Source organism: Pristiophorus japonicus, chromosome 10 (genome assembly GCF_044704955.1).
Source record: "Pristiophorus japonicus isolate sPriJap1 chromosome 10, sPriJap1.hap1, whole genome shotgun sequence".
Lineage (NCBI taxonomy): Eukaryota > Metazoa > Chordata > Chondrichthyes > Pristiophoridae > Pristiophorus > Pristiophorus japonicus.
In genome coordinates this window covers 187,981,919-188,007,559 of record NC_091986.1, presented here as the reverse complement: position 1 = coordinate 188,007,559, position 25,641 = coordinate 187,981,919, and the positions used below count along the sequence as shown (strand labels likewise).

At 47.4% G+C, this 25,641-nt stretch overlaps 1 protein-coding gene across 1 annotated transcript in view; it reads right to left on the bottom strand.

Moving 5' to 3' along the window:
* Nucleotides 1-25,641, bottom strand: part of LOC139275233 (rho guanine nucleotide exchange factor 17-like) — a 550,636-nt gene that overhangs the window by 132,323 nt on the left and 392,672 nt on the right. Inside the window, exons 4-5 of the mRNA XM_070892404.1 lie at nt 17,201-17,317; nt 14,541-14,633 (exon numbers count right to left, since the gene is read on the bottom strand). Of these exons, the coding sequence (XP_070748505.1) occupies nt 14,541-14,633; nt 17,201-17,317 (210 nt within the window). The remainder of the gene's footprint in view (nt 1-14,540; nt 14,634-17,200; nt 17,318-25,641) is intronic.

Genomic DNA, 25,641 nt, shown 5'->3' with positions numbered 1-25,641 from the left:
ACAGTGGTCTGCCATTTGGTTTGCCAACTTTGGTTGGACGTATTCCTGGAGGTTTCATCACATGACTTCGCGCCTCCAACTGCCCCGCCCAGACAAACAGTAATTTTTACCCCATCTCCAATACTGTTATAACTAATAACAACAACTTGTATTGATATAGCACCTTTAACGTAATGAAACGTCCCAAGGTGCTTCACAGGAGTGTTATAAGATTAAAAAATTTGACACCGAGCCGCATAAGGAAAAATTAGCGCAGGTGACCAAAAGCTTGGTCAAAGAGGTAGGTTTTAAGCAGCGTCTTGAAGGAGGAAACAGAGGTAGAGAGGCGGAGAGGTTTAGGGAGGGAGTTCCAGAGCTTAGGGCCTAGGCAACAGAAGGCACGGCCATCAATGGTTGAGCGATTATAATCAGGGATGCTCAAGAGGGCAGAATTATTGGAGTGCAGACATTTCGGGGGTTGTGGGGCTGGAGGAGATTACAGAGATAGGGAGGGATGTGACCATGGAGGGATTTGAAAATAAGGATGAGAATTTTGAAATTGAGGCGTTGCTTACCTGGAAATAATGGCCCAGAAATTGCGGTTTCTCCTTCCTGCGGGCATTCAACTGGATTCTGAAAAAAAGCGCACCTACCTGAAGCTGCTGCACCCATGCGAGATCCCGGTCCTGAGGCCTCTCCTGACTGCGCGTCGCAGCGCGTGCACGTTGGGACGTGCGCAGGCCTGGAGCTGGAGTCACATGGCTCTGGGCAGCCAATCAGGTATAGTATATTCTCATTCATAGTACTAGGAGTTTCGTAAGTCCGAAACACCTATTACTATGAATGAGGAACACGCCCAAACTCCCAAAACACTACATAAAACATTAAAAAAAACACCTCACATAAATACACTATAGAAATTAAAGTTGATAGAAATGTTTTAAAAAAAATATTTGCCGATTTAAAAAAAAAGTTTTAATTATGGTTTAAAATAAAATGACCTGAGTGGGCCGGGTTTTTTAACATAAATATGTATTTAAAAATTTTATTTTAATATGTTTTTGATATGTTTTCAAACTCTTACGCTGGTAAAAGTAGGCTATGCGCCTGCTTGCACCAGGTGCAAGAGTTTTAAGGACATTCGCAGGGCAAGAGATGGGCAAATAGTCCAATCTCTGCCGTGGGAATGTCCTTGCTCCCGATATGTGGGAGATCTGTCATGCCAGAAACTTGACAGATCGGAAAAGCCGGTTTTCAGTGCATGCGCATTGCATGCCGAAAACCAGCTTTTCCGATGCCTTCCCGAGTCCATAGAAACTCCATATGGACCTGGGGAGGCCGCGATTTCTGGGCCAATAAAAGGAAAATATTGAAAGAAAATGAAAAACACACAATTCTTTTAATACCCCTTTGATTAATCTTCAAATCCTGGAGACTCCAAGTCAACCCTGGAGGGTTGGCCACCACATCTATGTTTCTGGGGCTGGAGGGAAATACCTCAACTTAAAAGAGTTGTCCCAATTTTCCTTCAAGCAAATATATACTCATTACAACAAGTTGAAGTGTATTTTGCTTTGCACAGAGCTGGGCGCGGCAAACCTTTTATCATATTGGAAACAGAAAACACTGGTAGTACGCAGCAGGTCCAAGAATCAGATTGAATCCTGAACTGAGTTCGAGAAAGAACCAGGTGTCCGACTTTTTCCTGACTGTTGGGACAAAGAATCCACAGCTGAGAAGTGAACCAAACTTTTCTCGTTATGGACGTAATGTGCACTTTCAGCATTTTCTATTTCTACTTCAGATTTTCAGTGATTGTAGTTTTGTTTTTACACCAGCCACAGCTGCCTACCTTCACACACCTTATTGTGAATTCTCTCAACATGTCCCTTTGATAGTACTGCTTCAAACAGAAATGGTTCTCCAGCTGTTTCGATCAAGGTCTTCAGCCACCGGAAACATCAGGATAAACTTGTTGGGGTTTGTCCAAGTCCGAAAGCCCTGCTGTTCTTTACCGGGTCTTCCAAGGGCCGGTGAAGACATTGGCCGACACCTGGTATTGGGCCTGTTTTTAGCCGCAGACCGGTCGACGCTGGGAGCGTGCGCCAGAAGGCGGAGGCGCTGTCCAAATTTTGCCTCAGGCTTCCTCAGCATATTGCCAACGAGCTGCGGATGCCGAGCTGGCCTCCAGATGCAGCTCACCAGTCACCGGAGAACCGACTCAGGCCAGTTGCCTCGCCAGGGACGGCCATCGGGGAGGTCCCGGGAGAGGGGCCGGAGAACGGGAACGAGGTGGGGTGAGTGCGAGTCGGTGGCAGTCCGCAGTAGAACCAGGACTTCGGGTTCCACATAAAAGTAAGTTTTTTTAAAATGACCTCTTTGCCGTCGGTCTCCAGCCGTCCCTTTAAGCACCACTGGTTAGGCCCGGCACCTACTCTGCTCAGCTCCGTCAAATTTTCAAAAGACATCAAAAATGGGCGCTAGCCCTCATTAACATATGCAAGGGGCCTCACGCCATTTTTTAGGCCTGAATATCGCACGTATTTCAGGTGGCCTTGGGGAGTGGGAGACAACACTGGGAAATTGGTGCTTTGTGCCCGAGATCTGCACCAATGGCAACAGCACACTTTGCGAAACCATGACGACATAGCGTCTTGACATCTTCATGCATCATCATCATCATAGGCAGTCCCTCGAAGCGAGGATGATTTGCTTCCACAACAAAAGGGGATGAGTTCACAGGTGTTTCAATGAAAGACCTAATATTCCAGATCCCGAACTACATCTTGAAGAGTGGAGGATGCCTATGTGTGAATTTTTTTTAATGTGTGGTGGCCGTTGCATCCCAGCCACCACGCGGGCTTGACAGAGCTAGGTCTTGGTCCAGTGGCAAGGGTTAACCAGGATGTCTGGAGACCAGCTCTGCTGCACGGACCTAGTGCGCACACATATCGCAGTGTGGGCTGGCCCGTGCTACCCCCGGGCCCCGAACTCTTGCCCCTCCTTGTCACTTCCCTCTACAAACTCTTGCCGCTCCTTCGCCCATCCTGCTGTGCCTGCCCGCACTGCAATCAGCGGCCTGGCTTCGCAACCGTCGCCCTCCTGCAGCAGCACGCGCCGCTCCCTGCAGTGGTATGCCACCGCACGCTGCTCCCTCCAATGGCCCCGGCCTGCTGATGATCTTGCAGGCCAGGACCGTGCCGATTTCCGGCCGGGCTGCCGCAGGCTGCTCCCCATCGTCATATACACACGCACGACCAAATACTCTGTAATGCTGGCGGCTGCCAGGAGTGTTGTAGATCTGGGACAAGCAATCCTGTTCCTCCTGGCTCCGCATCAATTCAAAAAAATAATGACACTTGCCTTTCCCGATGGTAGCCACAAGCTAATCCACATCCACATTCAGAAAACCTGAGCGGAGAAAGCCCGGAGAGAGCCTGCTCCTCTCAGTGCTGCCCAATTTGACAGAGGGGTCCGAAAATAGGCTTTGGCCCTCTCTTCAGCATATGCAAGGGGCATAACGCCCATGTTAGGCGGCCGTCCCAGATGTCTGAAAAATGGACCTGCCCAATTTTGGGTCGTGCGTTTTTCAGGCAATGTTGGACCCCGAGACTGAGTTCCAATTTCTTCCCCAATGTGCAGTAAATATGGATTCACCAGGGTCCTTGAAAAGGACAAGTTCTAGAGAGTAGAAGGTAGGTGGAGGGGTCCTTCTCCTTTCTCTTTTTTTCTTAGGCAGTACCTGAGAGTCGAGGATGACTTGCTTCCACACTAATATGTGTTCTCAGATGACTGATGAGTCCAATGCGGGACCTACAGTCTCTGTCACAGATGGGGCAGACGGTAGTTGAAGAGAGGGGTGGGTGGGGTGCCTGGGTTGTCATGCGCTCCTTCCGCTGTTGGCGCTTGGCTTCCGATTGGTCCCGGCGAAGGGACCCGAGGTGTTCAGCGCCTTCCCGGATGCTTCGCCTCCACTTTGAACGGTATTGGGCCAGGGAGTCCCAGGTGTCGGTGGGGATGTTGCACTTTTGCAAGCAGGCTTTGAGGGTGTCCTTGAAGCATTTCCTCTGCTCACCTGGGGCTCACTTGCCGCGTCGGAGCTCTGAGTAGAGCGCTTGTTTTGCGAGTGTAGTATCGGGCATGCGGACAATGTGGCCCATCTATCAGAGCTGATCGAGCGTGGTCAGTGCTTCGATGTTGGGCATATTGGCCTGAGCGAGAACACTGACGTTGGTGCGCCTATCCTGCCAATGCATTTGTAGGATCTTGTGGGGGCAGCGTTGGTGGTACTTCTCCAGTGCTTTGAGGTGCCTGCTGTACATAGTCCATGTCTCTGAGCCACATAGGAGGGCGGGTATCACCACTGCTTTGTGGACCATGAGCTTGGTGCCAGGTTTGAGATCTTGGTCTTCCTCAGGCGACCGAAGGCTGCACTGGCACACTGGAAGCGGTGTTGGACTTCGTCATCGACAGTAGGCTTCCGAGGTATGGAAAACCATACCTGGGTGGAGAGATAGGTAATTGTTGATAACATCTAGTGAAGTCTGATGCCCAACTGTCTTCATGCTCAGAGAGGAATTTTCCAAAGGATTTTCCTAGGTTAGCCAAAGAGTTTTTTCTTTTTTTTTGCCTCTCCCGGGAGCTTGTGTGACTGGGGTGAGGGGCAGGTTGATGATGCGTGTAAGCTGCGTTATGTCCGGCCGAGTGGACCAGTTGGACTTTTCATGTCCTCTTTCTCATGTCTGTGCATTTCAAATTTGTAAGGTACCGCTGACCCCATTGATTTTTAGGTATCAAATTAACCCATCAAATCCACCGAGTCCATGCCCGGGTGGCACAAGGGCCTGCCTCCCAGCGAAATGGTTGCAGCTTTTAGACCCACCTTTCACAGTTGCCAGCGTCTGGACAGATCTCAGAGAGCTGTGGAAGCTGGGACATTGAATAAATTTAAGACAGAGATAGACAGTTTCTTAACCGATAAGGGAATAAAGGGTTATGGGGAGCGGGCAGGAAAGTGGACCTGAGTCCATGATCGGATCAGCCATTAAATGGCTGTATGGCCTACTTCTGCTCCTATTTCTTATGTTCTTATGTTCTTAAATGGTCACAGGTTATGACTGACCAGCCTTTCACTGAAAGTAGGAAACTGACTTTGCTCACTCCACTGCACAGATACATCATGTCAGCCAATCACGCAGCAGTATCAGTGGTTACCAACGAAAATCTGGAGGCAGGGACGGAGAAGATAGAAAGAGCTAACTGAGGGTAAAGTCAAAGCCACAGAATGGTTAAATGGGGGTTCACGTTCCTGATTCCCCACTTGGCCAGGTCTTCACTTTGGTTGAGTTAGGGGGAAGACCATTTTCCTGGAAGGAATTATTAGAGATCGTAAACCCACTGAGGGCCTTGTGTACATTATATTTACCATCATATCATATTCTGCAATGCTCAGAGGAAAGTGGATTGCACAGGTGGAAAGGGACTCAACAAGCAAACAATGGGATTGATGCGGTGAGTCGAAAAAGGCGGAGAAAGTGTTCAATCATTTTGGACCATTTCCAAACCGCTCGCCGATATCAGACATACTCCACAAGGGGCTTTACTTAATTCTGGAACTAATTCACAGTGCAGACATCAGTGGCTTTACTGACAATTGGGGATCAGATTTCGACAGACACCAGACTGTACTGCCTCCTTAGTTCCTGTGTAATCACGCAATAAGAATGCTATGCTTTTAAAAGCTAAGACCATCAGCACATATATACCATTTGGTTCAAGTCTTTGCACGCATCAGAGTTTAGCAGTTATGTACTTAAGCATGTTTTGCTGTACGTTCCTTTCAAAACTGATTGCTCTAATTGGTCAGGAATCAAGTACCAGCCTTGGCTGCTCATATACAGTGCATTACCGACACATTCACCTTCTTTTTTATGACCTGGTTGATCCCACGTTTTCATGCAGGAAAATGTGGTGGGAATGCTGGGATAAGATTGGTGTTCCACTACAGGGAGGCAGGATGGTGCTGCAAGTATCTGTGGTGTGCAGTCAGGTCGGAGAGATGCAGGAGGAACCCAGCGATAATTGGGAAGAGGATGCGTATAGGAGTGGGAGGCTAATCTTTCAGGACCCCTGGAAACAAAAATGCTGGAGGTCAGAAACCCAAAAAGTAACTTTTGTCTCAAGGGTCCAGGATTGGTCGAAAGCTGCTGCACGTTTAACACATTTTTTTTAAACTGAGCACTTGGGATTGCAACAAGACAGTGCCAGAGGTCCAGAGATGTCACAATCTTATTCTGTCATATTTTCTGATGCTCGACAGGACTTCGTCACAACTGCTCCCGAATCAATAACAAAGAACGTTACTGATCAACTCATCTTTTCTCAGTTGTGTAACCACCAAAGTCAAATACCCTCTGTTGATCATTTTTAATTCAAAAAAAGTAAATGTGAGTCCAAAATCAGATTTTCTGTTTGTCTTCACACTCAATGTATTTGCTAGAGTGATCAACAGAATGTGTTTTATCCAGTTCTGGCCACATCACTTTTTATGGTCTTTTCAGTTTCGTTTTGCTTGATTATAATGTCTGTGGCCAGCTTTTCTGATTATGAGGGAGTTTAATGCCACATTTTAGGATTTTTGATCATCTTTTTCTTCCTGTAAAATATTTGGGAATATTTGGGAAGAGTCGTGTTTTAAAACAAAGTGGATTCACTAGAGTTTAGAAGAATGAGATGGGATCTCATTGAAACGTATAGAATTCTGACGAGGTTGGACAGACTGGATGCGGGGAAGATGTTTCCCCTGGCTGGGAAGTCTAGAACAAGGAGTCACAGTCTCAGGGTATGGGGAAGGGAATTTAGGACTGGGATGAGGAGAAATTTCTTCACTCAGAGGGTGGTGAACCTGTGGAATTCTCTACTGCAGAAGGCTGAAGTATATTTAAGAAGGAGCTAGATAGATTTCTAGACACAAAAGGCATCAAGGGGTATGTGGAGAAAGCATGAATATGATGTTGAGATAGAGGATCAGCCATGATCGTATTGAATGGCGGTGCAAGCTCGAAGGGCCGGAGGCCTACTACTGCTCCTATTTTCTATGTTTCACACAAAATTACAAAAAAACACTTGCTGCAGACATTGAAACTGTGGCCTAAATCTAGACGAGCCAGTGTGTGGAATGTCACGGCTCTCTGTCTACTTTAAACCGACAGAATGAGGGCCAACTGTCTCATCCTAGGCCCATTAAGCCAGGATAGTCCTTATTCATAATTAAAACAGAAAATGCTGGAAATCTCAGCAGGTCAGGCAGCATCTGTGGAGAGCAACAGAGTTAATGTTTCAAGTCTGTGACCCATCGTCAGAACTGGAAAAGTTCGAGATGGTCCCTGTTCATTTTGAGAACAGCAGGAGATTTTTCTTTAAACCTAAATCCCAAAGTGGGGAGGAGAGATAGCTGGGTCTTACAGATAAGCTTACTGGTGAAACACTGAATGGGGAAGACAGAGGGACCGCTCTCTCACTCTCTGAGACCACAGAGGGAAAAACATAAAGGGACACATGGGCAGTGGGCCAGCCAGGTGTGGAAACCCGGCCCAGCAAGGGTAAACTGATTTGTCTCAAGCTCAAGCTGGTCAGAAAAAGTAATGTGATCTCACCAATATGGATAGTGTGGCATATTTTTATTATTTTTATTGTTCTTGAGGAGGGTTCGGTAGTTAGTTGAATGAAGGTGCGATTTGATTACATCGGTTACACTGTATGTTCACTTGCTGTCTGTAGAATAACGCAGCTAACAATCCGTCTCTGGACTCATCTCTCTAAGTGTTTCAGACTTCCTTCGGAAATTTTGGAGCACAATTGAGGGCCCGTGTAAAAGACACAGGTGCCGAAATTGTCCTTTTAAAGAGGCGGCCACAAGTCGGTAATGAATCTTCGCCTAGTCGGCGCCAGATCTAGCAACATTTCCCAGCGGTGATCGTCAGTACACCGCCCAGGTTACCGGACTGACGGCAACAACCCACCAACCGATGGCGACCCCCTTTCCGACCCCTGCGGGAAATTGCCACGCAGGAGCGGTGCTGCCGCTGGTCGGTGCCCTTGACAGCTTTCCCTTGCGGGAAGCTGTGTGCACCTGGGCAGCGCGTCTGCCATTAAAGGGGAGGGTGCACTGCCGCGGACGCCATTTAACTTTATTTGTCAGTCGACTCCGAGGTCGGCCGACAACGGTGGCCACGGGTTCGGCCGGGCTGGCAACAGGCAGGCCAGCACCCACTCTTGGCCCGGCCGAAACCCTCCCTGGTGGCCTAGTGCACCTAACTAAACCCCATGCACAGCTCTCAGCGGCCCGCCCCTTTAACTAAAGGGGGAGGGACCTTGTGATGTGTCAGCGCGATGTGGCACGGCGCTGATGACGCGGAGCGGCCCAATCCAATGGCACTTCCGCCCCGCTGATGACCTGACATCCGCCCCGACCAAATAAAAAGACCTGAATATTGCTCTGTTCTCCGCCCCAATTCGCCCCATGGATTGGGGCGGAGAAAAATCTTCAAAACTGGTGAGTGCACCTACTTTTAGTCGGGAGACAATTTCGACCCCACAATATCCAGTTCAGACCACAAGGGGTTCCTACTGTCACACTCCTGCGCTTTTCTAGTATCTAAATAGATATTGGCCAGTCCAACACGTCCTTGAAACAATGGGATCTGCTTACAGAAGTGACCAGCCCTGCTGTCTAAGGCAGACTGGTAATAGGGGATAACATACCATGATAGATCAGCATGGGTCGATATCTCTAGATGACTACAACGTCTATGGTTTGAGGAAGTAGCTCCAAGCACTAATAGATTTTTTTTTTAATATGGACTCAGAAGTAATACCATTTCTTGAAATATCTCAGTGATGTAGCTTCAGCATACAAACTACAGTAAACTATCTCGATGACTAACTCTATGAAGCCTTTAGCAGTTTCACAAAATGTGTGTTATAGCAATAGTGTTTACTACAATAGCAACTGAGCAACATAGAAACATAGAAAATAGGTGCAGGAGCAGGCCATTCGGCCCTTTGAGCCTGCACCGCCATTCAAATTGATCATGGCTGATCATGCAACCTCAGTACCCCACTCCCACCTTCCCTCCATACCCGCTGATCTCTTTAGCCATAACTCCCTCTTGAATATATCCAACGAACTGGACTCAACAACTTTCTGTGGTAGAGAATTCCACAGGTTCACCACTCTCTAGGTCAAAAAGTTTCTCTTCATCTTGGTCCTATATGGAGGGGTTGTTCTGATGATAAGACCCAATTTTTCAAGTCTTTCATATTGGACAACTTCCCCCAATCCCCTATCAAAAATCCATGTCCCACTGAGTATTTTATTATCTTACCCCTTATCCTTAGACTGTGACCCCTGGTTCTGGACTTCCCCAACATCGGGAACATTCTTCCTGCGTCTAACCTGTCCAGTTCTGCCATAATTTTATATGATTCTATGAGATCCCCTCTCATTCTTCTAAATTCCAGTGAGTATAAAGCTTAGCCGATCCAGTCTTTCTTTATATGTCATTCCTGCCATCCCGGCATATAGATTGGGCTAACCAAACTGGTAGCAATGCGGTGGAACAGGATTTCCTGGAGTGTATTAGGGATGGTTTTCTAGACCAATATGTCGAGGAACCAACTGGAGAACTGGCCATCCTAGACTGGGTGATGTGTAATGAGAAGGGACTAATTAGCAATCTTGTTGTGCGAGGTCCCTTGGGGAAGAGTGACCATAATATGGTAGAATTCTTTATTAAGATGGAGCGTGACACAGTTAATTAAAAACCGAGGGTCCTGAACTTAAGAAATGGTAACTTCGACGGTGTGAGGCATGAACTGGCTGGAATAGACTGGTGAGTGATACTTAACGGGTTGATGGTGGATAGGCAATGGCAAACATTTAAAGATCACATGGATGAACTTGAACAATTGTACATCCCTGTCTGGAGTAAAAATAAAACTGGGCAGGTGGCTCAACCATGGCTAACAAGGGAAATTAAGGATAGTGTTAAATCCAAGAAAGAGGCATATAAATTGTCCAGAAAAAGCAGCAAACGTGAGGACTGGGAGAAATTTAGACTTCAGCAGAGGAGGACAAAGGGTTTAATTAAGAGGGGAAAAATAGAGTACGAGAGGAAGCTTGCCAGGAATATAAAAACTGACTGCAAAAGCTTCTATAGATATGTGAAGAGAAAAAGATTAGTGAAGACAAACGTAGGTCCCTTGCAGTCGGATTCAGGTGAATTTATAATGGGGAACAAAGAAATGGCAGACCAATTGAACAAATACTTTGGTTCTGTCTTCACGAAGGAAGACACAAATAACCTTCCGGAGGTACTAGGGGACCGAGGGTCTAGTGAGAAGGAGGAACTGAAGGATATCCTTATTAGGCGGGAAATTGTGTTAGAGAAATTGATGGGATTGAAGGCCGATAAATTCCCGGGGCCTGATAATCTGCATCCCAGAATACTTAGGGAAGTGGCCCTAGAAATAGTGGATGCATTGGTGATCATTTTCCAACACTCTATTGACTCTGGATCAGTTCCTATGGACTGGAGGGTAGCGAATGTAACACCACTTTTTAAAACAGGAGGGAGAGAAAACAGGTAATTATAGACCGGTTAGCCTGATATCAGTAATGGGGAAAATGTTGGAATCAATCATTAAGGATGAAATAGCAGCGCATTTGGAAAGCAGTGACAGGATCGGTCCAAGTCAGCATGGATTTGTGAAAGGGAAATCATGCTTGACGAATCTTCTGGAGTTTTTTGAGGATGTAACTAGTAGAGTGGACAAGGGAGAACCAATGGATGTGGTGTATTTGGACTTTCAAAAGGCTTTTGACAAGGTCCCACACAAGAGATTGGTGTGCAAAATCAAAGCACATGGTATTGGGGGTAATGTACTGACGTGGATAGAGAACTGGTTGGCAAATAGGAGGCAGAGAGTCGGGTTAAACGGGTCCTTTTCAGAATGGCAGGCAGTGACTAGTGGAGTGCCGCAGAGCTCAGTGCTGGGAACCCAGCTCTTTACAATATACATTAATGATTTGGATGAGGGAATTGAGTATAATATCTCCAAGTTTGCAGATGACACTAAGCTGGGTGGCGATGTGAACTGTGAGGAGGACGCTAAAAGGCTGCAGGGTGACTTGGACAGGTTAGGTGAGTGGGCAAATGCATGGCAGATGCAGTATAATGTGGATAAATGTGAGGTTATCCACTTTGGGGGGGAAAAGAGGAAGGCAGAATATTATCTGCATGATGGCAGATTAGGAAAAGGGGAGGTACAACGAGACCTGGGTGTCATCAGTCATTGAAAGTTGGCATGCAGGTACAGCAGGCGGTGAAGAAGGCAAATGGTATGTTGGCCTTCATAGATGGAGGATTTGAGTATAGGAACAGGGAGGTCTTACTGCAGTTGTACAAGGACTTTGTGAGACCTCACCTGGAATATTGTGTTCAGTTTTGGTCTTCTAATCTGAGGAAGGACGTTCTTGCTATTGAGGGAGTGCAGTGAAGGTTCACCAGATTGATTCCAAGGATGGCTGGACTGACATATGAGGAGAGACTGGTTCAACTGGGCCTTTATACACTGGAGTTTAGAAGGATGAGAGGGGATCTCATAGAAACATACAAGATTCTGACGGGTCTGGACAGGTTAGATGCGGGAAGAATGTTCCCGATGTTGGGGAAGTCCAGAACTAGGGAACACAGTCTTAGGATAAGGGGTAGGCCATTTAGGACTGAGATGAGGAGAAACTTCTTCTCTCAGAGAGTTATTAACCTATGGAATTCCCTGCCGCAGAGAGTTGTTGATGCCAGTTCATTGGATATATTCAAGAGGGAGTTAGACATGGCCCTTACGCCTAAAGGGATCAAGGGTTATGGAGAGAAAGCAGGAAAGGGTACTGAGGTGAATGATCAGCCATGATCTTATTGAATGGTGGTGCAGGCTCGAAGAGCCGAATGGCCTCCTCCTGCACCTATTTTCTATGTTTCTATGTTTCAAACAACAATTTGCATTTCTATAGCACCTTAAACAACAACTTGCATTTCTATAGCATCTTTAATGTAGTAAAATTTCCCAAGGCGCTTCACAGGAGTGTTATCAACCAAATTTTTACACCCAGCCACATAAGATATTAGGGTAGGTGATCAAAACGTTAGTCAAAGAGGTAGGTTTTAAGGAGTGCTCAGAGACGTGGACCATATACAACAGACACCTCAAATTGCTGTAGAAATACCACCAACGATGTCTCCGCAAGATCCTGCAAATCCCCTGGGAGGACAGACGCACTAACGTTAGTGTCCTCGACCAGGCCAACATCCCCAGCATCAAGGCACTGGCCACACTCGACCAGCTCCGCTGGGCAGGCCACATTGTTCGCATGCCTGACACACGACTCCCAAAGCAAGCGCTCTACTCGGAACTCCTACACGGCAAGCGAGCCCAAGGTGGGCAGAGGAAACGATTCAATGACACCCTCAAAGCCTCCTTGACAAAATGCAACATCCCCACCGGCACCTGGGAATCCCTGGCCAAAGACCGCCCTAAGTGGAGGAAGTACATCCAGGAGGGTGCTGAGCACCTCGAGTCTCAACGCCAAGAGCATGCAGAAACCAACCGCAGGCAGCGGAAGGAGCGTGCGGCAAACCAGACTCCCCACCCACCCTTTCCTTCAACCACTGTCTGTCCCACCTGTGACAGAGACTGTAATTCCCGTAATGAACTGTTCAGTCACCTGAGAACTCACTTTTAGAGTGGAAGCCTTCCTTGATTTCGAGGGACTGCCTATGATGATGATGATGATGAAAGAAGGAAGGAGAGAGCAGTAGAGAGGCGCAGAGGTTTAGGGAAGGAATTCCAGAACTTAGAGCCCAGGCAACTGAAGGCTTGGCCGCCTATGGTGGAACGATGAAAGTCAATGGACACTACATGAGAGGTTGTGATACATGTATCTCAGAGTGTCACAGTGAAGGAGTTTGTTTACAGTAAGGGTCCAGGGTTTTCCACTCCTGCACTCATCGCCCTCGGTTACCCACACATTAAAGTTAATCTCGGAAAATCACGGGCTGCCGAGCGGAATACCCAGGCCAGAGTGTTTTATACAGTTTCTCTGTCAGCGGAGGAGGCGGGCTACATCAGTGCTACAGTGAGGAGTTATGGCAGGTCACCGCACAGATTTGCCCATTTAAAGGTGCAGCTCATCAGGGTAAACCTCGCAAAATATTCCTTCAGATCTGTGACATATTCCATTCAGAATGGTACAACTGGAAGCATATCACTCATACATCCTGGGGGAAACACATAACACAGATTTTTTGGAAAATGTTGGTGCAGTAGCTAAAACTGCTGCAGTGCAAATCTTTCTAATGACGCAATTTCAAAGCACAGGCTTAGAACTGAGACTGGAGGCTAAAATAAACTCTAACTGGCAGGGATCACAACATAAATGCAGCTTTTGGGATTTTCTAATACATTTGTCCTGACTTTCGTTGCCATGTGACCTCTCACGACAACATCACTCAGTAAGATTGTTGGTGAGCTGCTCTCCAGATGAGTCCATAGCTGAACGGCTAAGATGAAAATCAAGTAACTTCCAGAAATGAGCTGGCATCTGTCCTGTCGAATATAATCCTAGGGGCTCGCTGAGGTACAGTCTTTCCTCCTCATCACACTCCTTGCCCTGCACTGTTTAGACGTATAGTCCAGAAGCAAGACAACAACGTATATTTATGTAGTGCCTTTAACGTAGAAAAACATCCCATGGAGCTTCACAGGAATGTTTTAAGACAAAGCAAATAAATTTGACACCGAGCCACATAAGAAGAAATGAGGGCAGATGACCAAAAGCTTGGTCAAAGAGATAGGTTTTAAGGAGCATCTTAAAGGAGGAAAGAGAGGTAGAGAGGTGGAGAGGTTTAGGAAGAGAGTTCCAGAGCTTGGGGCCCAGGCACCTGAAGGCATGGCCACCAATGGTTGAGCGATTATAATCAGGGATGCTCAAGAGGGCAGAATTTGAGAGCGCAGACATCTCGGGGGTTGTGGGGCTGGAGGAGATGACAGAGGTAGGGAGGGGCGAGGCCATGGAGGGATTTGTAAACAAGGATGAGAACTTTGAAATCGAGGCGTTGCTTAACCGGGAGCCAATGTAGGTCGGCGAGCACAGGGGTGATGGGTGAGCGGGACTTGTTGCGAGTTAGGACATGGGCTGCCGAGTTTTGAATGACCTCAAGTTTATGTAGGGTAGAATGTGGGAGGCCAGCCAGGAGAGCGTTGGAGTAGCCAAGTCTAGACGTATCAAAGCATAGAAGTTCTATTTCAAGCAGCAAAGATTGTTTAATTTTCCTTTCTTTAAAATCTACAAATGATTGGACCTTAAGGCTGTCACATTGTGCTGTCCATACTATGTTCTGAATTGGCTCATTGGCATTTAAGCCGTCAGTATTTTCGTGAGTTAGTTGGCTTCCTCTGGTGCACCAGCCATTGGTTTTGACCTCGATCCTACATTTTCTTACCTTTATCAGTAGCTCGTAGCGGGGGATTCTCTGCACTGGCTTGATCATCAAATCGGACAGTGCTTGCTTCTCCTTGTTCTCCCTCATGCTTTGCTGCAACGTAAGAGCGCGAGAGTGTGAAGGGCATCAGTTCTGACACTAGACCATGCCTTGCAACACCACACTTCCAACTCACAAATTACAAGTTGGGATATTATGAGAACCAGCGAGGAATGTCATCCGAAGAGCAGAGGGAAGATTCTTTCATGGTCCATCTTTTTTGTTTTAAGGTCCATCTTTGCCCTCATTATCGAGAGAGATAACACTAGGAAATTCAGATTATTGCTGTCAGCATCGAGCACTCCCAGGTATTGGGTGCACAGTAAATTTCCCTCTACTCTTCCATGAGGCATTGGCCCTTCCAAACTCATTTCCATGGCATTACAATGTTTGCATTTCTAGGCCTTAGGCACTTCGACCCCTTTGGGGAACCTCCAGAAATCTTGTGGCAAGTAACTGAACATTCCCCAGGGGCACAGGGGAGGAATATTCGGGCTTTATGTTAATATTTTGATGAACAGAGTTTAATGATCAGAGGGACACTTCCACCAGTGTTAAAATGCAATCATTGATAATTGCAGCTGTCAGAATTTTTCTAAGGAGTATGAGGTAGTGGGTAGTGGCGTGAGTTAGTCACTGACTTCTCACTTATGGGATACAGGTTCAAATACATCCCAGACTAATGCTCTGAAAGCCTTCTTTGGTTGTAAAGTCCTATGTGAGACATGTTTGGGTAGCTTCCACCCAGTTCCTGATAAGCATGTAGCCCATAGTAGGCACTAGCATACAGCATGGTGTGGGGAATGGAGAAATATATCATTGGTGATATTTGGCTATAAATATGGGCAATAATTATGAATGCGGGGTATTCGTCGGAGGTCATGGGGAACTTTGCAACCAACAATGCGGCCTGACCTGGGAGAGCCCAATGCTGACAGTGAAACTCTCTTTTAAGAACCAATACTTTTACATAAAACAGTAATTACTTTATTAGTTTTATGAGAATTTGGGATTTAACACTGTGCCATTGATGTACTGAAGAGGCATTGTCAGTATGTCAGATGCACAGGTTGAGATGACACTCGTGGCACCTGGTTATCTTGTAAATATACAGGACGGAACCACCTCATTTCCAAGGCAGTCCTGCCTCCCACCAACTCCATCACTCAGGTAGCCCCACTCCTGCATTTCAGTCCCATTGTTAAGCCCTGTCTTCGGTCAGCCACACTGCCAACCCGGCCCCAGAGGGGGCACCTATTACCAGCCCCATCGCTGAGTCCGCACCGCCTCCTGTTGGCCACTATGATGGAGCCAGACCAATCCCCTGGGCCCCATCACTGAACCAGACCAATCCCCTTCCAACCCCATCACTGAGCCAGACCAATCCCCTGGGCCCCATCACTGAGCCAGACCAATCCCCTGGGCCCCATCACTGAGCCAGACCAATCCCCTGGGTCCCATCACTGAGCCAGACCAATCCCCTGGGTCCCATCACTGAGCCAGACCAATCCCCTGGGCCCCATCACTGAACCAGACCAATCCCCTGGGCCCCATCACTGAACCAGACCAATCCCCTGGGCCCCATCACTGAGCCAGACCAATCCCCTGGGTCCCATCACTGAACCAGACCAATCTGCTTCCGGTCTCATCACTGAACCAGACCAATCCCCTGGGCCCCATCACTGAGCCAGACCAATCCCCTGGGCCCCATCACTGAGCCAGACCAATCCCCTGGGTCCCATCACTGAACCAGACCAATCTGCTTCCAGTCTCATCACTGAGCCAGACCAATCCCCTGGACCCCATCACTGAACCAGACCAATCCCCTGGGCCCCATCACTGAACCAGACCAATCCCCTGGGCCCCATCACTGAACCAGACCAATCCCCTGGGTCCCATCACTGAACCAGACCAATCCCCTGGGCCCCATCACTGAACCAAACCAATCCCCTGGGCCCCATCACTGAACCAGACCAATCCCCTGGGCCCCATCACTGAACCAGACCAATCCCCTGGGCCCCATCACTGAACCAGACCAATCCCCTGGGCCCCATCACTGAACCAGACCAATCCCCTGGGCCCCATCACTGAACCAGACCAATCCCCTGGGCCCCATCACTGAGCCAGACCAATCCCCTGGGCCCCATCACTGAACCAGACCAATCCCCTGGGCCCCATCACTGAGCCAGACCAATCCCCTTCCGGCCTCATCACAGAACCAGACCAATCCCCTTCCAGCCCCATCACTGAACCACACCAATCCCCTTCCGGCCTCATCACTGAACCAGACCAATCCCCTTCCAGCCCCAACACTGAACCAGACCAATCCCCTTCCAGCCCGAACACTGAACCAGACCAATCCCCTTCCAGCCCCATCACTGAACCAGACCAATCCCCTTCCAGCCCCAACATTGAACCAGACCAATCCCCTTCCAGCCCCAACACTGAACCAGACCAATCCCCTTCCAGCCCCATCACTGAACCAGACCAATCCCCTTCCAGCCCCAACACTGAACCAGACCAATCCCCTTCCAGCTCCAACACTGAACCAGATCAATCCCCTTCCAGCCCCAACACTGAATCAGACCAATCCCCACTGCAGAACTAAAGGCAGGCCTTACCTCCAAAAACTTAATAAAGGCCGGCTTCGCATCCTTGGCCAATCGCACAGCTTCTTTGGCATTGAGAAAGTTATCGATGTAGGCAGAGTATGAATTGGCCAGTACATCCTTGGAGAACTGCAAAAGGAATACAGATATTAATGGAAGTGAGAGAGTGCACTGTAAAACTACATTGAAAGTATCAGGGTCAGTGCTGTGGACGAATGATGTATCGGTACCCGTGTATAATCATACCCAGGTTACACTGAACAGGCAAGTGGCAGAAGGGTGCTCAGAGCGAAAGATAAATCACAACCTCAAGTTCACCAGTCATAAGGACCTGCAGGAAATATGGATCGCTACACCTGAATTATGGTGGTACAACAACAACATCTTACATTTATATAGCGCATTTAGCACAGCAAAACGTCCCAAGGAGCTTAACAAGAGCGATATCTTTAAAAACATTTTTGACACCGAGCCACAGAAGGAGATATCAGGGCAGGTGATCAAAAGGTTGGTCAAAGAAGTAGGTTTTAAGGAGCATCTTAAAAGAGGAGAGAGTGGTAGAGAGGCAGAGAGGTTTAGGGAGGGAATTCCAGAGTTTGGGGCCGAGGCAGCTGAATGCACGGCCGCCAATAATAGAGCGATTAAAATCGGGGGTGCACTATAGGCCAGAATTGGAGGCGCGCAGAGATCTCGGAAAGTGCGGTTACAGAGATAGGGAGGGGTGAGGCCATGGAGGGATTTCGAAACAAGGATGAGGATCTTAACATTGATGCCTTGCCGGGCCAGGAGCCAATGTAGGTCAACGAGCACAGGGGTGATGGGTGAACAGGACTTGGTGCGAGTTAAGATATGGGCAGCAGGGTTGAATAAGCACAAGGTTATGTCAGGTAGAAGATGATACACACGTTGTACAGGCCTCATGTTCTGGCAGAAGGTTTTGTCTGAAAATCTCCCCGAACCTGACGGGTTTGGTCAGAGAGAGACCAGAGATTGAGAGAAACAATACCAGATGTACCTAGGTTGTTCTTACCTTTAATTATATACAGGACTCTTTCATGTGATTCTACATGGTTTCATCTCCTCTATAAAAGAGGACACACTATGATGAAACACCGCACTTCCTAACAGTTCTGTTTATTTTCAGACCACTCAGGAAAGCCATCCTGTTCCCCAAACTGCCATCTATTAGCAAAAACTGGGGAGCGATTGACAGAAACAGGAAGCAGCTCAATAGGGTTAAACATTTTGGTCACTGAAAGTGTGTGGGCCTGCCTTCATCGACTCGTACAGCACAGGAGGAGGCCATTCAGCCCATTGTGTCTGTGCCGCATCTTTCAAAGAGCCATCCAAGTAGTCCCACTCCCCTGCTCTTTTCCCATCACCCTGAAAATGTTTCCCCTTCAAGTATTTATCCAATTCCCTTTTGAATGTTACTATTGCATCTGCTCCCACCACCCTATCAGGCAGTGCATTCCAGATCGTAAAACCTCGCTGTGTAAAAAACAATTCTCTCTATCTCCCCTCTGCTTCTTTTGCCAACTATCTTAAATCAGCATCTTCTGGTTACTGACCCTTCTGCCAGTAAAAACTCTATCAAAACCTCTCATCATTTCGAACTCCTCTATTAGACCTTCCCTTAACCTTCTCTGTTCTAAAGAGAACAATCCCAGCTTCTGTAGACTCACTACATCCCGGAAAGGACACTGGGATTGTGCCCATCGGGGACCTGCACCCGTCGGGAAGCCCCCGCAGCCGTTCCTGCCAAAGTTTGTGAAGTGAGGAGGAGCTCCGTGAATTAGCAGGCAATGATGACTGCCTGCTGCATCGGGAGATCGTCCATGGGCCCCAACTGCTCCCGAAGGGGCCGCACACTGCAGCGATGGCAGCCGAGGCCCCTTTGTAAGGGGACCACAACCTCTGCAAATCCTGAGGTCAGTGGAACCAAACATCAGGAGCGATGTAAGACGGGCTGCCAATTCGCCACCACCCATTCTACACATAATCAATAGTTGCCCCACTGCCAGTGGAATAAAGTTGAGTTTTTGTAACAAATTACAACTATCACCACACGGGGGCACACTAATGAAGCTGTAAAGTGGTGAATAAGAGAAAGGGGTCCTGTCATTTTATCCTGTCTGAGCTGCTCTGTATGAGCAGCAAAGGTTCTGCAATAAGGCAGGACCTTGGCTGCAAACATAACTTTCTACATAAACATCATTCTCTTCTTTTTCTTACAGAAAATAACAAAATGTACCAACTGGTAGGAAATAATAAATCTGTATTTGTTAAAACACAATATGGCTAAACACTAATAAGCAAAGGGTCCTATGTAAACAGTTCCATAATAGACAACAGCCTGTGATCTGTATTATTTTGCTTTTAGCTCCAGTAGATGCCTAAATCTATCTAGATACATTCTGTGGTCACTGAAGAGACTGACTGCAGAAGGAATCCACTGCCTGTTGCTGATCTGAGTGTAATTGGGATGTTTCAAGTATGCACTTGAAATGCCGTAACCTACAGGGCTACGGACCAAGAACTGGAAAGTGGGATTAGGCTGGATAGCTCTTTGTCGACCGACGTGGACACGATGGGCCGAAATGGTCTTCTTCCGTGCTGTAAATTTCTATGATTCTATGAGAACTGGAATTGCAGTCTTTGCACGTGCTCTCAAAGAACTGCCAAGTACAGGCCAACATGAGAAAAAATTTAAATTAAAAGTTTGAAACAAAGATTTTTTGTACAAGTAACGGAATGGTCGCCTTTTTCGCCCTACTGTGGGCAGACGCCCACACACATGTCTGCCCACAGACTGGCATTAGTGGAAAGCCTCGGCCTATGCAGTTTGGGTGCTGTATAAACTACACTGCAATATAAACAGGGCGGTTTCTGCAGCACTCACAACTTGAGCTAATGGTTCTGCGATATGAGCTCGCAGTAATTCGCAGTGTTCAGGAAACATTTGGAAAAGAACTTCATTCAATATCTTCCTGTTACACAACCAATGCTTCCTCTCACTTGACCCTTCACTTCCTCCATTACAAGGGCTTACGCTGTCTGGGGTCAAACATTTAACGACTGATATTGTTCCTCCAGCACTTGTACTCCAGTGAGCTTTTTAGCCTAGTCACAACGCTGCAGTGAAGGTGGTGATTTTCACACTAAGCTCACATTCTTCAATGTTATTCCAATACATTTCTTCTGTAATTGCCTTAATTCACCATCTAAAATTGCTTCCACCATCACTGATGGGCACTTACAGACAGAACTTCACCCGAGTTCACCCTGGCTTAAATTGCCCCTTCCAAATACAATCCCAAGTTGGAAAGATAAAATCTGGGTGTTTTTTTCCCACAGATCGCCCTTGATGGGCAACCTATCCACTGCCTTCAACATTCACTCCCTCCACCACTGGCGCACCGTAACTGCAGTGTGTACCATCTATCAGATGCACTGCCAAGGCTTCTTCGGCAGCATCTCCCAAACCCGTGACCTCTATTATCTAAAAGGACTAGGGCAGCAGTTGCATGGGAACACCACCACCTCCAAGTCACACAACATCCTATATCGCAGGGTTAAAATCTCCTACCTAACAGTACTGTGGGAGTACCTTCACCACACGGACTGCAGCGGTTCAAGAAGGCACCTTCTCAAATGCAATTAGGAATGGGCAATAAATGCTGGCCTTGCAGCAATGTCCATATCCCGTGAATGAATAAATAAAAAATAAGATCAGGCCAACCATGACAATTTGCTGAAATCTATACTGACTACACTGTACAATACTGATCTCAAGGTTGCTTCTTGTCCTCAGTGTTCTCAGGGGAGCACCATGTCACAGGATTAACTGGAACCTTTGATGGAATGGAAAAGATTTCTACATTACAACAGTGACTACACTTCAAAAAGTACTTAATTGGTTATAAAGTGCATTGGGATGTCTGGTGGTCATGAAAGGCGCTGTATAAATGCTTCTTTCTTTTTCTATTGTTTTAATTTCTAAACCAGTGCATGATAGGCTCAATGGCTTCTTTCTGTACTAAAGTATATGGCCCAGAGATTAAATTCCATCAAGGGGTGGGTTTGAACATAAGAACATAAGAAATAGGAGCAGGAGTAAGCCCTATGGCCTCTTGAGCCTGCTCTGCCATTTAATAAGATTATAGCTGATCAAAGACTTCAACTCCACTTTCCTGACCGATTTCCATATCTCTTGACTCCCCAAGATTCCAAAAATCTATCTATCTCAGCCTTGAATATATTTCGTCATCATCATAGGCAGTGCCTTGAAATCGAGGAAGACTTGCTTCCACTCGAAAAGTGAGTTCTCAGGTGGCTGTACAGTCCAATATTACAGTCTCTGTCACAGGTGGGACAGACAGTGGTTGAAGAAAAGGGTGGGTGGGGAGTCTGGTTTGCCACACGCTCCTTCTGCTGCCCGCGCTTGATTTCTGCATGCTCTTGACGACGAGACTCAAGGTGCTCAGTGCCCTCTCGGATGCTCTTCCTCCACTTTGGGCGGTCTTGTGCCAGGGACTCCCAGGTGCCAGTGGGGATGATGCACTTTATCAAGGAGGCTTTGAGGGTGTCCTTGAAATGTTTCCTCTGCCCACCTGGGGCTCGCTTGCCTTGTTGGAGCTCCGAGTATAGCGCCTACTTAGGGAGTCTCATGTCGGGCATGTGGACGATGTGGCCTGCCCAACAGAGCTGGTCAAGCGTGGTCAATGCTTCAATGCTGGGGATGTTGGCCTGAGCGAGAACATTGACGTTGGTGCATCTATACTTCCAGTGGATTTGCAGGATCTTTTGGAGGGAGAGCTGGTGGTACTTCTTCAGTGCTTTGAGATGACTGCTGTATATAGTCCACGTCTCTGAGCCAGATAGGAGGGCAGGTATCACTACTGCCCTGAAGCTTGGTGCCAGATTTGAGATTCTGGTCTTCAAACACTCTCTTTCTCAGGCGACCGAAGGCTGCGCTGGCACACTGGAGGCAGTGTTGGACCTCATCATCAATGTCTGCCCTTGCTGATAGTAGGCTCCCAAGGTATGGAAAATGGTCCACGTTGTCCATGGATTTTGATGACGGGGGGGGGGGGACAGTGCTGTGTGGCAGTGTCAGGTTGGTAGAGGACCTTTGTCTTACGGATGTTTCGTGTAAGGCCCATGCTTTCGTACGCCTCGGTGAAGGTGTTGCTGATCGCTTAGAGTTCGGCCTCTTAATGTGCGCAGAACCAAGCGTCGTCCATATACTGTAGTTCGACGACAGAGGATGGGACGACCTTGGATCTAGCCTGGAGGTGGCGAAGGTTGAACAGGTTCCCATTGGTTTTATAGTTTAATTCCACTCCAGCGGGGAGCTTGTTGAGAGTGAGATAAGCATTGCAGCAAGGAAGATCGAGAAGAGCGTTGGTGCGATGACACAGCCCTGCTTGACCCTGGTCCAGACGTGGATTGGGTCTACATAAGAACATAAGAAATAGGAACAGGAGAAGTCTACCTGGCCCCTCGAGCCTGTTCCGCCATTTAATAATATCATGGTTGATCTGATCATGGACTCAGCTCCACTTCCCTGCATGGTCCACATAACCCTTTATTCCCTTACCACTCAAAAATCTGTCTATCTCCACCTTAAAATATATTCAATGACCCAGTCTCCACAGCTCTCTGGTTAGTTCTCTTGTAGTTGCTGTGTGGTGAAGATCATGTCCATTGTACCCCTTAATTGGCGGAATCCGCATTGCGACTCTGGGAGAAGTTCTTCATCCACAGGAAGAAGACGATTGAAGAGGATTCTTGCGATGACCTTCCCAATTGCCGACAGCAGGCAGATTCCTCTGTAGTTACTGCAGTCGGACTTGTGCCCTTTTTTGAAGATGGCCACGATTACGGCATCTCTGATATCTCCGGGTATGCTCTCCTCCTTCCAGATAAGAAAGATGAGCTCATGCATTCATGCCAATAGTGATTCACTGCCAAATTTTAGTGCCTCAGTGCGATTCCATCTACTTCTGTTGCCTTGTTATTCTTGAGCTGACGGATGGCCTTTTCTATCTCGTGCAGAGCTGGGGTTTTGCTGAGAGGGTGGCAAGTAGCCTGCTGCGGGATGGAGTCGAGGACACTCGTGTCGAAGACAGAGTCTCGGTTAAGGAGATCTTTGAAATATTTCTTCCAGCGGGCACTGACTGCCTCGGTGTCCTTAATGAGTGCCTCTCCATTCTTGGTCAGCAGTGGGGTGGGGCCTTGGGTGCTTGGGCCATGGGTGGTCTTGACTGTGCTGAAGAACCCTCGCACGTCATGGTTGTCGGCCAGTTGCTGGATCTCCTGTGCTTTCTCCACCCACTATCTATTCTTTAGGTTGCGGGTTTTTGTTGGACCTCAGCCTTCAGCCGCTTGTAGAGCTGCTTTGCTGCTCCCGAATTGGGTTGCTGCTTTAGATTCTGAAATGCCTTGTGCTTGCGACTTATTAGCTCCTGGATCTCCTGGTCATTCTTGTCAAACCAGTCTTGGTGTTTCCTGGTTGAGTGACCGAGCGTCTCTTTCCAGGCACTGGTTATGGAGACCTGGAGGGCACAGTAGACACTGTGGGCACTCTGCATCTCAGGGTCATCAAGGGTCGCCTGGTTGGCAGTGAGGCGCTGGCTGTATAGGGCTTTCTTAATTAGGACTTTGAGTGCCTTAGTGTCGATTTTCCTGTGGCATTGTTTCTGTTGCCGTCGCTCTTTTGGGGCAATGTTGATGTTGATGACGGAGTGAATTAGGCAGTGGTCCGTCCAGCAGTCGTCAGCTCCTGTCATGGCGCGGGTGACAAAGGTCCTCCACCAGCCTGTCCTCGCCGCACAGCACTGCCCCCCCAGTCATCAAGATCCACGGTGCGGCCCAGGACAATGTGGACCATTTCCCATACCTCGGGAACCTCTTATCAACAAGAGCAGACATTGACGATGAGATTCAACACCGCCTCCAGTGTGCCAGTGCAGCCTTCGGCCGCCTGAGGAACAGAGTGTTCGAAGACCAGGCCCCCAAATAATAACTTCACGGTGGGGCGGACAATAATCAAGGGAATAATGGAGGCATGTGAAAAAGGAACGGCAGTAATCATGGGGGATTTTAACCTACATATCGATTGGTCAAATCAAATCGCACGGGGTAGCCTTGAGCATAGAATGCATACGGGATTGTTTCTTAGAACAGTATGTTACAGAACCTACAAGGGAGCAAGCTATCTTAGATCTGGTCCTGTGTAATGAGACAGGAATAGTAAACGATCTCCTAGTAAAAGATCCTCTCGGAATGAGTGATCACAGTATGGTTGAATTTGTAATACCGATTGAGGGTGAGGAAGTAGTGTCTCAAACGAGCGTACTATGCTTAAACAAAGGGGACTACAGTGGGATGAGGGCAGAGTTGGCTAAAGTAGACTGGGAACACAGACTAAACGGTGGCACAATTGAGGAACAGTGGAGGACTTTTAAGGAGCTCTTTCATAGTGCTCAAGAAAAATATATTTCAGTGAAAAAGAAGGGCGTTAAGAGAAGGGATAACCAGCCGTGGATAACCGAGGAAATAAAGGAGAGTATCAAATTAAAAACCAATGCGTATAAGGTGGTCAAGGTTAGTGGGAAACTAGAAGATTGACAACATTTTAAACGACACCAAAAAATGACTAAGAAAGCAATAAAGAAAGGAAAGATAGCTTACGAAAGTAAACTTGCGCAAAAGATAAAAACAGATAGTAAAAGCTTTTACTTATATATAAAACGGAAAAGAGTGACTCAAGTAAATGTTGGTCGTTTAGAAGATAAGAAGGGGGATTTAGTAATGTGAAATGTGGAAATGGCTGAGACCTTAAACAATTATTTTGCTTCGGTCTTCACAGTGGAAGACACAAAAACCATGCAAAAAATTGCTGGTCATGGGAATGTGGGAAGGGAGGACCTTGAGATAATCACTATCACTAGTGGGGTAGTGCTGGACAGACTAATGGGACTCAAGGTAGACAAGTCCCCTGGTCCTGATGAAATGTATCCCAGGGTATTAAAAGAGATGGCGGAAGTTATAGCAGATGCATTCGTTATAATCTACCAAAACTCTCTGGACTCTGGGGAGGTACCAGCGGATTGGAAAGCAGCTAATGTAGCACCTCTGTTTAAAAAGGGGGGCAGACAAAAGGCAGGTAACTATAGGCCGGTTAGTTTAACATCTGTTGTGGGGAAAATGCTTGAAGCTATCATTAAGGAAGAAATAGCGGGACTTCTAGATAGGAATAGTGCAATCAAGCAGACGCAACATGGATTCATGAAAGGGAAATCATGTTTAACTAATTTACTGGAATTCTTTCAGGATATAACGAGCATGGTGGATAGAGGTGTACCGATGGATGTGGTGTATTTAGATTTCCAAAAGGCATTCGATAAGGTGCCACACAAAAGGTTACTGCAGAAGATAAAGGTACG